The sequence below is a fragment of the Vulpes lagopus genome, chromosome 3, assembly GCF_018345385.1.
Source record: "Vulpes lagopus strain Blue_001 chromosome 3, ASM1834538v1, whole genome shotgun sequence".
Classification (NCBI taxonomy): Eukaryota; Metazoa; Chordata; class Mammalia; order Carnivora; family Canidae; genus Vulpes; species Vulpes lagopus.
The window spans coordinates 53,702,662-53,722,998 of record NC_054826.1 but is presented as its reverse complement, the minus strand read 5'-3'; the positions used below and the strand labels follow the sequence as shown (position 1 = coordinate 53,722,998).

Sequence of the window (20,337 nt, the reverse complement as noted above, 5' to 3'; positions counted from 1 at the left end):
ATTATACGTTAAGAGGGGAGGGTTTTGTTCATTGGTTTCACAGACTGCTTATTCTGATAACAGCAGTAAACTGAGTCCCACCTTCTCACCAAACAGGTCTTGGAAATGATGCTAGTAAAAGTGAATGTAAAATTGGACATTTATTAAAACATAACAATAACTTGTTATAAAACGGTTCAAAGGGTAAAGGATCGAAATTACAGATACCCTGTTTCATATAAATTATTAATAAGCCAAGGTGGTATTTGAGATGGATCTTAAGAGCAGGAAGAGAATTTGAGGGACACAGGAGACAAGGAACGGATGGGCACCACAAGTAGAGCGACTGTACTTTCCAAGAGTAAGATCAAGACGTTGACAAACTGAACACCAATAAAAAATAAATTTATAAAAAAAAGAAAAAATAAATTTATATTAAAAAAAATAAGATCAAGAAAATAACATATGCTCGTATTTCCAATTTTCCTAAGGAACATTTTAAACCAGATCTCCTTATTTTAAAAATTCAGTCCTTTCCTACTAACACTTTTTAGTCCCTGATACTACTGTTTTTTTCTAACAGTTCCTCAGGCTAGAAGTTTGACTTATCTTTGACCTTTCTCTTCATTGAGAGATCCTACCTGTTGGGAAATACTATCCTTACTTCAAAATGTTTTATCCGCTCGTGGCTTTTCATTTCTTTTGCTATAATTTATCACTTCATTCTCAGCTCCTCTGCTGCCCAGCCTTCTGGGCCCTTCCAGATTTATCATTATCCACCCAACAAGCATGAAGAGAAAGCTGTTTCTGCTCGCACACTTCTGACGCCAAATGTGTGGGTTTTCCACACCAACAACCAGTTCTCCAATTCTCTGTGGACACCAGCTAGTTGTCATACGTAGTTTAATTCGATTCTGACACTGACTACCTGGAGTTAGTGCAGACTCCACAGACTAAGGGCTTAGTCCCACAAGACTGGCCTTCATATTAATCCCAAGTATTGGGTGCCTAGGGTACCCGTACTTTTGTCTAACTTGGTTACAAACCAGAGGCTCCTACGATCCCCTTTCCTCAGGTTTGAGAATTTGTTATAATGGCTCACGGCACTCAAGTAAAGCCTTTACATGTTTACTGGATTATAAGGGTTCTGAGTATAGGAGCTTCTGTCCCTGGGTAACAGGCGCGCCATCCTCCAGGCACGTGGATGTGCACCAGAGCTCTCAGAACCTAGTAGTTCAGGGATTTTTATGAAAGTTTCCTCATGTAGGCACGATGGCTGTTGCCTCAGTATCCGACTTCTCTCACTTCCATGGAGGAGGACAGAGGATGGGGCTGAAAGTTCCAAGCTACTCATCATGGCTTAGTCTTTCTGGTGACCAGCTGCCATCCTGAAGCTATCCAGGAGCCCACCAAGGGTTGCCTCATTGAAACAAAAGATGCTCCTATCACCTAGGAAATTCCAAGGGATTTAGAAGCTCTGTGTCAGGAACTGGAGTCAAAGACCAAATATTAGGACAAAACAGGCTCTCAGGAAATTACCAGGATTTTAGGAGCTCTGTGTCAGGAACTGGGGGCAGAGACTAAATCAGTATCTATTATGTCATAAAACCACACTTTCCACGATTTACAAACACACAGTCTGTCCCAGGATGCCATCACACAGTCCTCCCTGTCGTTGGGGCTGAGAATCAGTCACCCCCTCTACTTCTCTTTATCTAAAATGTTCTTTCCCCCATCCAATTCCCATCCAGCCCTCCTTGCTTACAGATTAAGACTATCGCTCCCTGGTTTCTTTTTGGAACTCCAATTGCAGCAATGCATTGTTGAGTAGGTTTTCAACCGTGTCATTTAGTGACTGGTTTTGGGAAAGGAAAATGTAGAAAATAGAATACTGAGCTAAAAGCAAAAGGAGAATGACACAGATACCATAAGAGATTTGGGATTCTATTTTGAGGAAATCGATTAAAAGACATTTTGAGAAAAAAAAATAAGCTTTGGTTTTTTTTTTTTGGTTTTATTAAAGCTTTCTTATGGATAGTTCCCCCAGCAAAAAAGCATAGTACCTAACACAGAGCAGGACCTGTAATGAACAGGTTAACTATCAGAAATCCCCACGAGCTAAGGAATGCTCCTTAATTAAGCATAAAGTTTAAAGCTCTTGTCTTCAGGGAAAACGAACACATAATGGAAAAACAGATTTGGAATATAATCTACAGCTTTTAATGAACAGTCCTTATTTAATACACCTCCAATATGGGTACTCTCACCCTTGACTATTATTCCCTGCAGTTTCTTTTTTGGTAAAAGGGATTAAAAAAAATAGCTCATGTACATCATAAGGCTCAAATGCACAAAATGCTTTTTTTCCCCCTGGAATAAATGGACCTGTAAAGATTTCATATATGGGCGAGTTTTATATGCATAGTTGTTGGAATACATATGCATTTTCTAGGGAAGAGGGAGGCCTTCTAGTAGCTTTTAACACACTTCAAATTATCCAAAGTGTTAGGAGTCATTGTGTGCAGGGCATGACATGGCTCTCAACCATTGCTTAGGATGTAATTTTTTTTTTTTACACGAATAAACCGCAATGATTAAGGAGGGGGTTGCTGGAGTCAGAACCCCAACTCTGCTACTTAAATGGGTGTGTCAGCCTTTCCAGGAGTCTTTACTCTTCAGCCTTAGAGTCTGCATTTGAAAACAGGGGACAACTGTGTTCATGAGGTTGTCATGGGCAATAGAAGTGATGATGCGTGAAAAGCTCTTAGCAAAGTGCCTGGTGTCCGCAGAGAGCTCGGCAAAGTCAGCTGTTAGCTTACCCCCTGCTCTGCCGGTTGACCTGTGCAGAGGCAGGATGTCCCAGGTGCTGCCGCCTTTGTGAAAGGAAATGCCTGGAGCAGCCCTCTGGCGGGATGCGGCTCCGCCCCTGCTATGCCTGCCCAGGCCCCATTACATCCCGCTATGATCCCATCTATGATCCTGTAGGTGAACGCTTCAGCCCTCACGAGACTGCAACCTGCATTCATGTCTGCCTCTGGAGAGGGGACAACTCTGCCTCGCTGGGACAGCAACTGTTAGTTTTAGGGAATGGCTTCGGATAGAAAATTGTTCAGTTATTTTATGGGGAAGATCTGGGGGCAGAGCTGCTTCATTTTTCATTTTATAACTGTTAACTGCTATTTGAACATTTGAAGGCTATGCAGGTATTTTAACAGGAGTTTCTTGGGTATAGCCATCATGGGCTGTTTAGGAATCGAATCCTTTATCGAGGTGATATGAGGTCTGAAATCTTTTTTATAAAACAAAAATCTAATTATTACGCAAAATAAGTGGAAAAAACCCACACGGCCCCAGAAGCCCCAGGTCAGGCTATTGCCTAGGAATTCTTCAACAACCAAAAAGCCAGTGTTTTGGCCTTTATTGGTTTCTGGCCGAACCCTCAGCACCTTTAACATCATTGGACAAAAAACAATTTTCTTGACCTAAATCATCATCAATAGCTGCATACCCAATTTCTTCCCTCTATAGGCCAGAAAGTCCATGTTCATTTTTTATTTCTTGTACTTAAAATTCAAGCACTGCCAATTTCATTGGGGTTTAATACACTGGTGCTTGTCCTCCAATTGTTGATGCTCCAATTCCCGCAGTGTGTTCCCTGCATAATGAGAGGGCCGTGGTTGTGTGCCCGCATATGGGCTTTTCGCTGCCAAAGCTGGCCAGCTACGGGGATTTGGACCAAGTGAGGGAAGGCCCGAGGGCCATCGGATGCGGAGTCGCCGCCACTAACCTCGTTTTCTACTCGAGGTGCGGGATGGCGGCAGGTCACATGCATTTGGCTTCTATGAAATTCAAGGGCCTCTATGATGGCAACCCAGTTCTGGATTTAATTTAAAAGGATTAAAAAAAGCAGCAGTGGGGCAGCAACCACAGAAACCTCAGGGTTGAGGGCTGCAGGGAAGAGCACATTACAAATTACTTGTCTTCTAGTGGAACTTTCAGATTGAGTTAAATCCTAAATTTAAGGCTACATTTTATCTTGTGGGAGCAGATGCAGACACACACTCACACTTCAAGAATATTAGAGAATGTGAGAGTTTATTCAAAGTTACCGGGATGCCTGGGTGGCTCGGTGGTTGAGCACCTGTCCCTGGCTCAGGGTGTGGTCCTGGGATCGAGTCCCACATCAGGCTCCCTGCCTGCTTCTCCTTCTGCCTACATGTCTCTGCCTTTCTCTGTGTCTTTCAAAAAGAAATAAAATCTTAAACAAACGAACAAAAACCAAAGTTACCCAAGTTTTGATGGTTGTTAACCTGGCACAGAAGTCAGAAATTTTTTTTTTTCCCCAGTAAAGGCAGAGCATGCATGTGTTGTTTTCTAAACAGGATCAGTACTTTCTGCAGTCTTCCTCCAAAGTACTACCATTCACCGCACCATCACAGCCCAGAGGACCGCGGACTAATGCTACACTGACTCCAATCCAGAGCAGCCTCCCAAGGCCTCCACCCCTGCATCCTGTCCCCTAGAGACAAGAACAAAGACCGTCTACCTCCCACTGTTTCCTTTTTTGCATTTTGGCTCTTTAAAAACAAGTCAATGGGTTAACAGAGTTTATACCTCTTTTTTTGGTACTGATATTTACAGTTAAGCCAAAGATTTAGGGTCAGTGTATCACACTATTCCACTTAGAATCTATTAGCTTTATATAAAATGATGGTAATTTTAGAAAGTTCTATGATGGAAGGAAGAGTAACAGGGACTTCTAGGTTAATATTAGTTTTAATATGAAGATAAGAAGATAGGGGAGGACAAGCTGGGAAAGTTAAATTGCTCCTACATCAATGAATTGCTATTATCAATCTGTACTTCTCTCGCCAAAGATACACTTTCTGAAAAGGCACTATATTGGTCTCAGGCAGAACCACAGGCCAATAAAATACATAATTTATTTCGAGAAAGTTAACAGGAACAATCAGTGATAATGTTTTCAAACATGTAGGAAACTTTGAAAAAGTCTTCTCAAAGCAGAAATTCCCACAACATTCATTTTACTGAAAATATTAAGGCTGCTCTTAAAACTTCCCTTCAGAGCCTATAACATATTCTTTTGCAAATCCTTAAGAGATGCAAATTTTATGGCTTCAGTCAAATATCCCTTGTGGGGAAGAGGCAAAACCCCCAAAATGTCTTATTAAATATTTACTTGGAATAAAGTACACATCAGCCACCCCAGGTCTCAAAACCACCTGTTACCCTCATACAGATTATAATTAGATTGTTATTTTGCTTCAACCTTGAAAATGGTATTTTGGAAAAGTCAGGTAGAAAGTTGCTCAAGGAAAGATTAGATGCAGAACACTGAGGGTGATGAATGGGATGAAGAGGAGCAGACAAGGCTTGTGTGTGTGTGTGTGTTTGAGAACAATGGTAGAGAAGGCAGTAGAGGCGGTGAGAGTAAAGTGTGCTTAAAAGGGCAAGATGTACTGAAGTCACAGGGATTATTCAAAGGACCCTTAAAAATTTCAATCACCTAAAAAAAAAATTTCAATCACCTAATATATTCTATATTTCTAAGACCAGAGTGTAATCCATGAGGTCAACAATTTATAAAAAACAAACAAACCAACCAACCAACCCAGGGGCACCTGGGTGGCTCAGTTGGTTAAGCATCTGCCTTCTGCTCAGGTCATGATCTCAAGGTCCCAGAATCGAGCCCCACATCGGGCTCCCTGTTCAGTGGGGAACCTGCTTCCCCCCTCCCTCTGCTCCACCCCACCACTTTCTTGCTCTTAAATTAATAAAATCTAAAAACAACAACAAACCCCCCAAACGACTCAGCTTTAAATGTTTAATTGGAGACAAAAACTACCAGAATACGGTGATCCTGGCATATACAGTCTCTGTAGTCTGATAAAGGTGATAAAATGGGAAGATCTTGGGAGTGTCAGGAAAGCAAAAGGTTAAGTCCACATTATTCAAATTTGCTGATCAACTATTTAGCACACTGATTGTTATGTTAAGCACATCAAAATATTTCAAGGGCCTTCATAGCTATATAACCCTTCCCAATCCTATTTACCTCCTTAAAGTTTTCAACTTTCTTAAGATAATAAATTTATCACTTTATAGAGGCCAATTTTCTTCCATGTTATCTTCCAATGCCTGCTACTAGTTATTAGTTGCAATTCGGTTTCTGTGTTTATATGCTGGGAGTTGACAGTGCTTTCAGTACATGCCTTTTGGTAAATGGGATAAATTGAGGAGAGAATTGTATCTTACACTTCAGTACAAGCAAGTGCTACGGTATCAGTGCCTCAATATGGCTGATGCGGTTTGTTGCTAGGTTCAATATTTTGGTATCACAACTGCTGTGACAACAAGAGGAGGAGGACTGACAAAACTATGGCAAATCTTAGTTGCTTTAGTAAATTTGTGGAGTTGAGATCTTTAAAGATAGGAGAGGGCTTGGCCTATAAAGACCACAGGATTATAAAGAACTTCAAGGACACGAAATCAGATCCTGCAGAAAAACACACATACTGGTTTATTTGCTTATCTCTTAAGTGACTGGAAAATATTGCCAACAGGATAGTAATATAAACTAGACGGCCATTTTAAAGAAACACTGCAATTTAGTGTTTGCTAACTTCTCTTTCTCCAACATCCTTGTTTGGTTTTCTTGGGAGTTTAAAACGTGTATTCTTGTTTAAGACAATAAGGGAGTGGTAGGAAGAAGGAAGAGGATGGTGGAGATTGTACTTTTTATGTAATTTTGGAGGCACAAAGGGAAATTAGAGGTCAAAGTGGCTCAAACGGAAGTTTGAGAAGAGGAAAGGGAGCTAGAGGATAATTAAGCTCTAAAGGTATGTCCCAGAAGAGGGTGGGGTCAATGCAGATTTAGCAAGTAAAACATTAAACAGTTTCAGGCAACCTTTGTTCCCAGGCTGGAAGGGCCAGCAGGGCTCAAATTTCTCTAGTAGAGAGATTTTTAAAAACTATCCTTAGACTTCAGCTAGTAGAATAGAACACTGTACCAGGCTGATGGTGGAGACAAAGGGTCCAGCCCAACATCTTCTGTGCTTGTTAGCCAAGCAGCCTCCAGCAAGACTTCAACTTCCTGGGCCTTTTATCGGACATCATTCTCTTTCAGTAGAAAAAAAGCGATTGTGCCTTCTTTCTAGGTTATGCCTAGGCACCTTTAAACATGTATTGTGCAATTTCTTGGGGAAAAATTTTTTTTAAGTTTATTTCCTCAAGGGAAGCAATCTGACAGTATAGAAGCCAAATGTACAGATATTCCCAAATTTAACTGCAGGATAACTGGGTAACTACCAAATTGTAATCGACTCAGCTCCTTTCTCCAGTACTTATCTTCTCCCCTAGCTCAAATCTGGTGCTAGCCAGGACCAGTACACACCCCCAGGGCTATTTCATTCCATTGGCTGGCGGGCCGGCCTGCATTCTACACCCTTTAGATTTACTGTCACGGCGCCTGGTGTTTGTTTGTCGGAGATGATACCTTGCTCGTGTATTGCTTTTTTTTTTTTTTTTTTTTTTGGTGTGTGTGTGTGCAAAACAGAAGCTGTCAGGGCAGAAAAATAACTCGCCTTAAAAGACCAACGTGTCATTAGTGAAGTCATCTGTTAGTACACGGTCTAGATTTCAAACCGAAAAGGCAAATTCACTTTGTAGGTCTCCCGATCGTCTGTCGCGGATGTGAAAAGGAGCGTATAAAAAAAAAAAAAAAAAACCCAAAAAACCACCCTGGAAATAACTGTCTCATAGTTTGCGTTCCGGTGAGTCATAGAAGCTCACAAAAACTTGAAAAAGGCACCGTCAGATCGGGCCGGCCATTCCCATTTCCAGAAGGGCGTTCGCCGGGCCCACCCGGCCTCCTGCACCCGCGAGCACGGAGCCGCCGCCCGCATCCGCAGGCCCAGCCCGGGGTGCCGCGACCGGGGCGGGGGGGGGCGGCGACGGGGGGAGGGCGACGGGGGGACGCCCGCGACCCGGCCTGGGGGGGAGGCGGCGGCGAGGAGGGGAGGACGAGGAGGGGCGGGGGTGCCCGAGACCCGGCAGGTGCAGGACGACGGCTGGGGGGTGCGAGGAGGGGAGAGGCGAGGAGTAGGGGATGCCCGCGACCCGGGCAGGGGTGGAGGCCGGGGGACGGAGGACAGGGGCGGGGCGGGCGGGGGGTGCGCCGCGGGCTCACCTCCCCTGCAGGGCGTGCGGTGCGGGCTGTGCTGGGCCCGGGCAGGGGTCGTGGGGGAGGACGGGGGTCGGGGATAGGCCGGGGGGCGGCAGGGTGGAGGCCGGGGGGCGCCGCGGGCTCACCTCCCTTGCAGGGCGTGCGGTGCTGGCTGTGCTGGGCCCGGTAGCCCTCGATGACCTCCCAGGAGCCGTCGTCGCGGCGGATGGGGAAGGACAGGCTGAGCACATGGTTGCAGGGCTTGATGATGCGCAGGATGCCGCGCACCCGGTTCCGCCGCTGCTCCTCGCTCTCGCGCGTCCGCAGGTCCTCCACCAGCTTGTCCTCCACGATGCTGGCGCCGCGGTCGAAGAAGCCCTCCACCATCTTGAAGAAGTTGGGGTCGTCCTCGCGGTCGGCCGCCGCCTCGCTGTAGTGCCTCCGCGCGGGCGGCGGGGCGGCGGGGGGCTGCGGGCGGGCGCGGCCCCGCAGCGCGGCGGCGTCGGGGGCGGCGGAGGCGGCGGAGGCCAGGGCGGCGGGCCCGGCGCGGGGCAGCAGCAGCGCTTCGCCCAGGCGGCGGTACATGGCGGCGGCGGCGGCGGCGGGCGGGGGCCGCGGGCGCAGGGAGCTCGGCCCGGCCGCGCCGCCCTTTTAAGCGGCGGCTTCCTCCCCCGGGCTGTCCCCTCCCCTCGGGCGCCCGCCGCCGCGCGGGAGGACGGGCTTCGGGGCCGCGGCCCGGGCGGCCTGCGACGGGCGGGGCGGGGCGGGGCGCGCCCCCCGGGAGCCGGGTCTCGGCTCAGCGCGGCCTCGCGGGGCGCGGGGCGCGGGGGCGGGGCCGGGCGGGGCCCAGTGCGCATGCTCGCGCGGCGGGGGGCGGGGCGACGGCCCGGCGGGAGGAGCGGACCCGCGCGGAGGCGGTGTCTCAGGTCTGTGCGCGCCCCCGACCTCGTCCCGGGGAGGGGGGGCCGCGGGGGGAGCGGGAGGCAGCCCGGGAACGGGGGGGGCCGCCCGGGGAGGGGCCCGCGGGGGAGGGGGCAGCCCGGGGATGGGGGAGCTGTGGGGGGAGCGGGAGGCAGCCCGGAAAGAAGGGGGGCCGCCGGGGGAGGGGGGGCCGCGGGAGGAGGAGGGGGCAGTCCGGGGAGGAGCCCGCGGGGGGCGGGGGAGCAGCCCGGGGAGGGGCCGGCGGGGCAGGGGCTCTCCTGCCTCTGGGGGCGCTGAGCGGCGGGTCCCGGGCCCGCGGGGGAGGCGCCGAGGCCTGGCGCGGGCCGCGCCGGGTGAGTCACCAGTGCCGCTCCCGTCCGCTCCCCCGCCCGAGCTCCGGCGGCCGGCGGCGGGGGGGGGGGGGGGCTGGGGACTCCCTCCCCGCGGCCCGAGCCCCCGGGGAGCCGTCGGCGCTGCCCCGCGCAGCCCCGGGCGCTGTCAGGGTGGAAGGCGGCCCTCGCGGCCCAGAGCGGCCTCTGCGGGCCTGGAGCTGCAGCGGCCTCTGCAGACCTGGGGCCATGACCTGAGGTTGGGCCTGGAGAGGCCTCTGCAGACCTGGGCATGGTCCTGGAGCGGCCTCTGCAGACCTGGGCATGGGCCTGGAGCGGCCTCTGCAGACCTGGGGCCGCGACCCGGGGTCGGGCCTGGAGCTGCAGCGGCCTCTGCAGACCTGGGGCCATGACCTGAGGTTGGGCCTGGAGCGGCCTCTGCAGACCTGGGCATGGGCCTGGAGCTGCTGCGGCCTCTGCAGACCTGGGGCTGCGACCTGGGGTCGGCCTGGGGCAGCCTCTGCAGACCTGGGGCCGCTTGCCCCTGCGGGGCTCTGCGCCCTGCACTCCGGGTGGGCCGCGCGGCTTCAAGCCGGGAACCCTGTCTGTTAGCCGAGGTACCGACCAGAGGCCACATGCCTGGCTGTAGTTGTCCCTGTGTACTTTGCTTGTTCTATTCTTAAAAAGAATTTTTTCCCTTTACTTATAATTTATGATAGTCACCCAGAGAGAGAGAGAGAGGCAGAGACATAGGCAGAGGGAGAAGCAGGTTCCATGCAGGGAGCCCGACGGGATTCGATCCCGGGTCTCCAGGATCGCACCCTGGGCCAAAGGCAGGCGCCAAACCGCTGCGCCACCCAGGGATCCCTACTTTGCTGGTTTTAAAGTGTCACCTTTTTGACCTGCGAAGCGACCTCGCGTCCCCGCACTCCCCTCACTCCTCTGTTACGCCACGGTAGAGAATGGCCTTGATTCCTACAAGGCGCTGACAGGTGTGAAGGGAAACCTGCGTGGGTTAGATGGCTCGGGCCTCTCGGTGCTCTCAACGCCAAGAAGACGCACATTATATTTTATCTTGTTTGGTATAGATAAATGTGTCATTATTTTTATTGGTTGTTTTCCAGTGAAAACTATTCTCTGAACTGAAACCTGGATTTGTCTTCTTGGTTAAGCAAATGAAGGTACCAATTTGCTTTTCACTTGATGGCTTCATTTTACATTGCAAAAAAAAAAAAGAGAAAAGAAGCAAAAACCAAAACAAAAAAACCCATGAAAACCAAACCCCAAATCCTAAAATTTTAGAATAAAGTGGACTAGCATCCGTAAATGTGTGGACATTTTTTCTCTTCAAATTAAATTCTTTGGTATGTTCTGGGGAAAGTGGTTTTAAAAGCTTAGTTTTATTACCCTGTTTATCTCATTCGTGATAACCATATCCTTCAGAAAAATAAATGTTTAACTTTGCTTCTTCCAAGTTTTATTCATCTGAATTCAAAAGTCAGAAAGGCTATGGAAGTAGCAAGGAGATCATTTTTAACCCAGGACAGCCTCCTGTGTATAAAAGCCTTACCGAATGGCTCCATGAGAACCCTATGAACCTAGATGCTTTCATTTCTTAAGTCTTCGTTATGTTTTAGAAGTCATAAAAATTTTTTTCCAGATGTTTAAAGAGTGACAATTTCCAAACAACACTACTCTCCCTCCCCCCATTTAGTAAGTAGTTTGAGTATTTCTTTTTAAGCTAAAGTAGGTATTATAATTCCTGATTTAATGCAAGAGGGAACTGAAGCTCCCAGACACCGAGTAGATTGTTGGTGGTCGCCTAGCTGGTAAATAGCGGGCTGAGACTCAAACCTGTGTATTTCACAAGAGAGTTACTCTATTGCCGCAATGCCAAGAAATATTTTAAGTATGTGTTGCATTTAGTTTAATTGGTGATGTAAGGTCTCGTGAGTTTCAGCTTTACCTTGATGATCTGTTTTATTTTAAATTCCAGTATGGTTAGCGTACAGTGTTATATTAGTTGCAGGTGTACAATGGAGTGATTCAACAATTCTGCAGGTTACCTTGATGATTGCCTCTATAAAATATACAGTTATTTTGCAAATTAAAGTTTAATTAGTAGTAATTTCCATTTCAAAAGGAAGCCAGGATTTAACTTGGAGGGAGTTTTGATCATTTGATAATGTTCAACAAAGACAAATCAATTTTCTGCCTTTGACATTTATGAGTTTTCCTTAGCTGTTTTAGAATTCTAGGTCATTTCACTTTGATGTATTGTATGCTTTTGTGTTTTCAAGTGCTTTTAAGAATATTTCAGAAGAAGAATTTTAAGATTTAGAAAGACATAGCGTAAAAATAAAAGAACATCATAGCATTTTAAAAAATGATTTGAAAAAGTAATACATACTTTCCACCTTGTGTCTGTTTATACTTGTCTCTTCTGGACATTTCCTTTAGACCAAATGGTACAATACCTAGCCCTTTGTGACTGGCTTCTCTTACTTAGGATAATGTAAAGATTTCATCTATGTTGTAGCATGGATCAGTATTTCATTTCTTTTTATGGCTAAATAGTATTCACTGTATGGCCTTATCACATTTTTTAATCAATCGTGGACATTTGGATTATTTTCACTTTTTGGCTCATGTGAATAATGCTGTTATGAACATTCTTGTGCAAGTTTTTGTGTGGACATGTGTTTTCACTCCTCTTGGGTATATATTTAGGAATGGAATTGCTGTTTAACCTTTTGGAAAAAAAGGTTTTAACCTTGAGAAACTGCCAAACTGTTTTCCACAGACTACCCATTTTAATTCTTGCTAGTAGTGGATGAGGAATGCATTTTCTCTGCATCCTCCCCAACACATAGTATTATCTGGGGGTGAAGTGATAGCTCATTTTAGTTTTGACTTGCATTCCTTTGGTGGCTAATGATGTTGAACATCTTTTCATGTGCTCATTTGCATATATTTTCTTGGGGAAATGTCTATTCATTTCCTTTTCCCATTAAAAAAAAAAAAAAAGATTTTATTGGGACTCCTGGGTGGCTGAGTGGTTGAGCATCTGCCTTCGGCCCAGGGGCTCCCTGCATGGAGCCTGCTTCTCCCTCTCCCTGTGTCTCTGCCTCTCTCTTTATGTCTCTCAGGAATAAATAAATAAAATCTCAAAAAACAACAAAAAAAAAACCCAAAAAACAAAAACAAAACAAAACACAAATACCTTATCAGATACATGATTTGCAAGTGTTTTCTACTATTCTGTTGTTTTTTTCTCTTTTTTGATGGTGTCTTTTGAAGCACAAAAATTTTTTATTTTTTTAGTCCAATTTATAAATGTTTTGTTGCTTGTGCTTTTGTTAACATGTCTAAGAAATGATTGTCTAATTGGAGGTCATGAAGAGTTACATCTGTGTTTTCTTCTAAGAGTTTTATAGTGTTAGCTTTTATATTTAGGTCTTTACATTTAGTTATTTCATATTTTAAAAGAACTAAAATGGATATTGAGTTGATTTTTGTATATGGAATGAGTTTTGTATATGGAGTGGACAAAATATTCTCAAAATGGATATCGAGTTGATTTTTTATACGGAATGATAAAGGAATCCAATTTTATTCTTATGCTTCTGGATGTCCGTTTGTTCAAAAGGCTATTTCTTTCCCCCATTTAATTGTCTTCACACTCTATCAAAAATTAATTGACCTAAATGTGAGGATTTATTTCTGGACTCTTGAGTTCTTTTCCACTTGTTCATATGTCTCTCTTTATGCTAGTAGAACTCCATTTTGAGTATTGTAGCTTTGTAGTGGATTTTGAAATTGGGAAGTGTTGAGTATTCTTTGTTCTTTTTCAAGATTGGTTATACTGAATCCCTTGACTTTTCATATGAATTTTAGGATCAGGTGGTCAATTTCTGCTCTGATTCTGCCTAGAATTTTGGAATGGGATTGTGTTGAATCTGTAGGTCAATTTGGGGGGTGGTATTTTAATGATACCACATCTTTGACCCATGAGCATGAGATGTTTTTTCATTTGTTTAGGTCTTTAAAAATTGCTCTCAGCAGTGTTCTGTCTTTTCAGAATAGAAGTTCTGTATTTCTGGGGGCGCTTGGGGGGCTTAGTGGTTGAACATCTTGCCTTCAGCTCAGGGTGTGATCCCGGGGTCCTGGGATCGAGTCCCACATTGGGCTCCCCGCATGGAGCCTGCTTCTCCTTCTGCATGGGTCTCTGTCTCTCTGTGTCTCTCATGAATAAATAAATAAAATCTTAAAAAAAAAAAAAGGTCTGTACTTCTTTCATTAGGTTTATTACTGAGGGGCGCACGGGTAGCTCAGTTGGTTAAGTGTGTCTGACTATTTTAGCTCAGGTCATGATCTCAGGGCGGTGAGATGGCGGTGAGATGGAGTCTGTGTCTTGGTGCTCTGCACTCAGCAGGGAGTGCTACTTGAGAGTCTCTCCGTCTGCCCCTCCCTATCCCGCTTGTGCACATACATGCTCTCTTAAATAAATAAATAAATCTTTAAAAACAAAAGTTTTTTACTGAGCCTTTTATTCATTTTGATGCTATTATAATTGGAATTGTTTCCTTAACTTCCTTTTTAAGTTCTTCTTTTCACATTACAGAAATAGAATTGGTTATTGTATATTGATCTCTTATCTTTTAACCTTGCTAAGCTCATTTATTCTGATCATTACTTTAGTGGGTTTCTTAGGATTTTCTATATACAAGATCATATGTAAAGGGAGATAGTTTTACTTCTTCCTTTCCAATAGATTATTCTATTTTACTGCCTAACTGCTCATTTGTTTTTTGTTATTGCACAGTAGTTCATTGTATGTGTGTACCATTATTATTTTTCCTAGTCCCTCGTTGATGGACACGCTTCCAATACCTTGAAGTTACAGCAGTGCTACAGTGAATAACCTGTTACATAGAACATCAGTTTTCAGACTTTCTCATCTCAGAATGTCTTTGCCTTTTAAAGTATGAGTACTGAATTTGAACTTAGGAAGAATTTAACAGTGGTCAGAATTTGTTTTCCTATAAAGTTGTTCCTATTTGATGTAATTGGTTACTCTATGTAGACAAGTCAAATATTTAATTTTATAAACCATGACTTCTAAACAAGGAACTAGGAATCTTGGGTAGCCCAGGTGGCTCAGCGGTTTAGCGCCGCCTTCAGCCCAGGGCGTGATCCTGGAAACCTGGGATCGAGTCCCACCTCGGGCTCCCTTCATGGAGCCTGCTTCTCCCTCTGCCTGTGTCTCTGCCTCTCTCTCTCTCTCTCTGCATCTCTCATGAATAAATAAATAAGATCTTAAAAAAAAAAAAAAAGGAACTAGGAATCTTGATATTTCTTTTATTAGGTCACCATCTTTCTTATTTTAATAGTTTTCTTAAAAATATATTTTATTTGTGACATTTAATTAATTAATTTATTTTTATGTCATCTTCATGCCCAGTATGGAGCTTGAACTTATGACCCAGAGATCAAGAGTTGCAATGCTCTGCTGACTGAACTAGCCAGGTGTTCCTATGTTTCAATAGGTTTTAGTTCACAAGTGCTTAGTAGTACTTTGTTAATCAGCCAGTTGAATATGAGGAGAGAAGGGAATCTTGTACTAAGGGACACCATATGCAGAGACCTGAAGGTAAATGAGACCATGATTTGAGAGTATTGGTTAGCATACAGTTGGGTTAAAAATAATTTGATCATCATAATTAAATAGCAGTTTGATTGAGGGGCACCTGGGTGGCTCAGTCAGTTAAGCATGAAACTCTTAATTTTGGCTTAGGCCATGATCTCAAGGTTGTGGATCAGACCTGTGTTAGGTTCTGCACTCAGCAGGGAGTCTGCTTGGGATTCTCTCTCTCCCTCTACCTCCCCCCCAACCCCCCCACACACACCTGCCATCTCTCTCTCTCTCAAATAAATAAATACATTAAAACCAAAAAAACAAGGGCAGCCCCAGTGGCTCAGTGATTTAGCTCTGCCTTTGGCCCGGGGAGTGATCCTGGAGACCCGGGGATTGAGTCCCGCGTCGGGCTCCCTGCATGGAGCCTGCTTCTCCCTCTGCCTGGGTCTCTGCCTCTCTCTCTCTCTCTGTCATGAATAAATAAATAAAATCTTAAAAAAAAGAAAACAAAAAAAAAAAACAAATAGCAATTTGGTTGAAAAATGAGTATCCTCTAGTTCTTTTTTTCTTTCCAGTTTGGTCATTTTGGTGCATGATGGATTATCTTTCAAGCTTTTGTGCTCTAATTTTCAGGAACATTTTTTCTAATACTTGTTTTTGTGCTTCTAACTGATTTTCAGAAAAGTTTGTAATTTTCATTTGTCCCCTTTAGTGAGCATGTTTTTTTCAGTAAGTAAAAAGCAAACTATATCCCAGAAAAGGATCTGAAATTTTCAGGGTTTGTAGCCTTTTTCCTTTTAAAAACTGTTTATCCTACTGTATTAAATGTCACCTATATCTACTTGTGTAGTTTGTTCAAGTTTTCATTTTGCTGCGTTACTGAATAACATTCAACAAAGGTTTTATCAACTCTCACTTAAGGGTTCTTTCCATGTTGTGAGTAAATATGAAAATTCATTGTAGGAACTTTATCTCTTTAAGCATAGTATACTAGAAATGGATAGGTTTCTTAAAAATAACTGTACTAGGGTGGGATTCTTTTTTTTTTTTTTGAATTTTTTTAATTATTATTTATTTATGATAGTCATACAGAGAGAGAGAGAGAGAGGCAGAGACACAGGCAGAGGGAGAAGCAGGCTCCATGCACCGGGAGCCCGACGTGGGATTCGATCCCGGGTCTCCAGGATTGCACCCTGGGCCAAAGGCAGGCGCCAAACTGCTGCGCCACCCAGGGATCCCTACGGTGGGATTCTGAACTCACCTGTATGCAATTCATTATGTCTGTGTTTTTTCCTTTATTTTTAATTGAGATCTTTTGTTTTCCTTATATGTAAAAAGGATAACACATTCAATTATTCATCAATCCAGGTGTCTCACCACCCAGCTTCATTTATCTATCTATGTAGATACTCTTTATAAAACCAAATCTTTATCCTAGCTTTCACAGTTCCTCTTTTGAAATTTTAAAGATTTTATTTATTTATTTTATTTTAGAGAAAGAGAGCAGGAGGAGGGGCAGAGGGGGAGAGAGAGAGAGAATCTCAAGCAGACTCCCTGCTCAGTGTGGAGCGTGACGTGGGGCTCCATCTCAACCCTGAGATCATGACCTGAGCTGAAAGTAAGAGTTGAACACTTAACCAACTGAGCCATCCAGGCACCCCACCCTCCTCTCTTTGGAAATTTCAGATCACTTGTGAGCTGAATGTAATCTGAATGGGTAATAAGGGATTGGAGTTTGAATAGTAAGAAAATGTTTGCTAAAATTGAGACACTTATTTGTGTGCTGGAGAAGCAAAAAGCACCTTCTCATTGGCCATCATGTGAAAAGTTGTGAAGAAACTGACTTTATCATAAAGTACAGATGTGAGTGTGATTACATTGAATCCACTCTTAGTGAAAGAAAAGAAAAACATGAATGAGGCAGTACGATGGATCAAGACAGAGACATTGGTAAGTGGCTGGGGTCAGCCAAGTAGCAGTGATCTAACTCTCGGATCTCAAAGTGAACAGATACTTACTAGCTGTATTAGTTGGATGTTTTGGCCCTTAAGCAATAATATCCAAAGAAAAGTGGCTTAGGCTAAAGCTACAAACTAAGTGAGATAACCCTTATCTAACCAGAAGCCTGGAGGCAAGGCTTCTCCAGTTGTTGGTAGAGGGCTCAGTGATACTATCAGAACTTTCCCAGTGTTACAATCAGCAGCTTGGTGGTATCTTTCCTCATGGTCAGAAGATTGCTCCATCAGTTCCAGGGGTCATGTCCAGACACAACCAAGAGCTATGTGGGAGAACAGCAGTTTGCTCCCGTACGTACTTCCACAGCCCTGCCAGCCAGCTGCTGCTCTTTCGGGTGGGCCTCAGGAGTTAGGAATGGGTTCTGTGCCATGCCCCTGCTGTAGAGGAGGATGGAAAGAGGACTTTCTGACACTCTGAACTTCTAAAGGACAGATAGGCACTGCCAGCAAGGAAGAAAGCAGGAGGAATAATTGTGAAGTTGGCAACCAGCAGTGTTTGCTGATTTGCCCCAGAAAATAACTGCCCTGCTCTGTGCTCTCACTGTGATAATATATTCCCTTAGAATATCAGCGCAGTTTAAGAGGGGTGAAGCATTCTTAAATATAACACTGAATTATGCCTGTGGTTTCTGTTCTCTACATTGAGAAATCTGCAGAGTCTAGTTCCCTTTGAAAACTGTCATCATGTTTTATTTTTTTCTACTTTGAGACATTTGCTGAGTCTAGTTCAGAGATTTTTATATAATGATTGAGATTTTTTTATGTAATGATTTGAGATTTTATATAATGATTGTAGTTTTAAGAGTATGCCTCTTTTTTGGTGTGGGTGGGGGACACTGGCAGCTTTTAAGGCAGTATCTCCATGCTGTGGTGTTTATTGCCAGTCAGGAAAGTAGAACGGAACCTGGAAACCCATCCTCAAGTTCAGGAGGAAAGTCTGAGATTTATAAAGAAATATCAAATGCTCAGATGATTTTATAGGATCTTCAGATTAAGCTGCCAGCAGCAACTTAATGGTGTAACACACAGACGAGTGACTTAAATCAGTAAGAGGGCTAATCTGGCCTTTCTTGTGTTTATGCTAAGGGCAGAGTGACAGCCTCATTGGAGTCTCTGTGTTACAGTTCATACCATCAGAAGCACAGTTTGGGATAAGACTTTTTTTTGAGAGAGAGAAAGAGCTCGCACATATGCGGGGTGGGTGGGTGGGGGGAGAGGCAGAGAGAGAATCCCAAGCAGGCTGCATACCCATGGGAGTGTGGTCCCATGACGCTGAGATCCTATCCTAGCTGAAATCAAGAGTCCGGCGCCCAACCAACTGAGCCACCCAGGTGCCCCAAGATAAGACTGTTTTGAAGATGCGTCAGGCAGACACGTAATGTAAAAGTGCCCTTTACATATATTTGCCCTCCACAGTTTTCTTGTCAAAGATAGAATCTTTATAATTGTAGTCCTGGAGGGCCATCTAAAAACAGTGAAATACAAAGGGATTCATCTTAGATTCTAGATATCACCAGCCATCCACAGTGAAAGTTCTGGTCAGCTATTTAAAAAAAAAAAGAACGATGAAGTATCAGTGAACAGCAGTACATCAGCGGGAAGGTGCTGATACAGAGAGACTTTCAGAACAAGGGAAGTTGTAACGAGAAGCTCGAATTAAAGCAAGTATGTCTCCTTACCTTCATGTGTTTTTTATAGGTCAGATATAAAATGGAATTATTTTTTAATAACAATTTGATGTATTTTAATAAGTATTGTAAAGAATTCTAGACTTTCACTATCTTCTGTGATTTCATACTCTGTCTTGCTGCTTTAATTATACAATACAAAAAAGAAAAAAAAGGAAATAGAGAATCAATCACACTGGCTTTAACTAGAAAAAATTTAATTGGAAAAAAACTAAAACACCTAAGCCCTGACAAATTCCAATTCCTTGCCTCTTATAATTTTCATTTATTTTAACATTTTCTTAGAGAAAAATTAAAAAGTGTGCACATGAGAATAACAGAAAACCTGCCCCATCAGCCTGCAATGACTGTGCGTTTTCAACTACAGGTATTCCTCACTGACCCAACTCTTGCTGTCTGAATTCAGAAACAGAACAGATGGGACAGCAAGGGATGCTTAGATGTATTCCTAACCCATTTCTGCAGACTCATGTTATTTCTAATCCAAATCACTGTTTTTTCATATTGGTTCTCATTATGGAACATCTATGTTTTCCTAATTTTTCTCTACAGTTATCAGTTAAAACAGTAATAACTGTCAAATGAATTTGAATTTTATTTTTCTTAGAGAGTGTGCAAGTGAGGAGGTGGGAGGGGCAGAGGGAAGGGAAGGAAAGAGAGAATCTTCTTTTTTTATAAAGATTTTATTTATTTATTAATGAGAGACACACAGGGGGAGAGAGAGAGAGAGGCAGAGACACAGGCAGAGGGAGAAGCAGGCTCCACGCAAGGAGCCCGATGTGGGACTCGATCCCGGGTCTCCAGGATCACGCCCTGGGCCGAAGGCAGATGCTAAACCTCTGAGCCCCCCCAGGGATACCTGAGAGAGAGAGAATCTTAAGCAGGCTTCACACTCTACTAAGAGTCTGATGTGGGGCTGGATCTTGTGACCCTGAGATCATATCCAAGTCGAAATCAAGAGTCAGATGCTCAGCTGACTAAACCACCCAGGCACCCCTGAATTTGAATTTTATTTTTAACTTTTAAAAAATATTTATTCATGAGAAACACAGAGGCAGAAACATAGGCAGAGGGAGAAGCAGGCTCCTTGAGGAGCCCAATGCAGGACTCTGGGATCATGACTTGAGCTGAAGGCAGACACTCAACCACTGAGCCACCACCCAGGTGTCCTTGAATTGTAAAGAATAGGATAAGACCTCAAAAGTCTGAAATATGAAAAAAAATGATACTTAAAAATATGTATTTAGGCTCACAAAAACATTCCGTGATGTACTTAAGATACTAACCATTGAAAAAACAATGACTAGATGTGTTCAATTTTTCCACTTTTAAATTTTTTTAAAATTTTGAAATAGTTTTATTTATAATAATTTGTTTTGGAATAACTTTTTTTAAAAATTTTTATTTATTTATGATAGTCACACAGAGAGAGAGAGAGAGGCAGAGAGAGAAGCAGGCTCCATGCACCAGGAGCCCGATGTGGGATTCAATCCCGGGTCTCCAGGATCGCGCCCTGGGCCAAAGGCAGGCGCTAAACCTCTGCGCCACCCAGGGATCCCTGGAATAACTTTTTAAAAAGATT

At 44.2% G+C, this 20,337-nt stretch overlaps 2 protein-coding genes across 5 annotated transcripts in view; one reads left to right on the top strand and one right to left on the bottom strand.

The window, feature by feature from the left end:
• The window catches only part of GLUD1 (glutamate dehydrogenase 1), a 34,834-nt gene extending 25,953 nt beyond the window's left edge, over positions 1-8,881 (bottom strand). The window contains exon 1 of the mRNA XM_041747175.1: positions 8,311-8,881. Within this exon, the coding sequence (XP_041603109.1) occupies positions 8,311-8,749 (439 nt within the window). The 5' untranslated portion in view covers positions 8,750-8,881. The remainder of the gene's footprint in view (positions 1-8,310) is intronic.
• A 155-nt stretch (positions 8,882-9,036) lies between these two features.
• The window catches only part of SHLD2 (shieldin complex subunit 2), a 77,665-nt gene continuing 66,364 nt past the window's right edge, over positions 9,037-20,337 (top strand). For all 4 annotated transcript variants that reach the window (XM_041748604.1, XM_041748603.1, XM_041748605.1 and 1 more), the window contains exon 1: positions 9,037-9,090. The gene's annotated coding sequence lies outside the window, so the exon portion shown is untranslated. The remainder of the gene's footprint in view (positions 9,091-20,337) is intronic.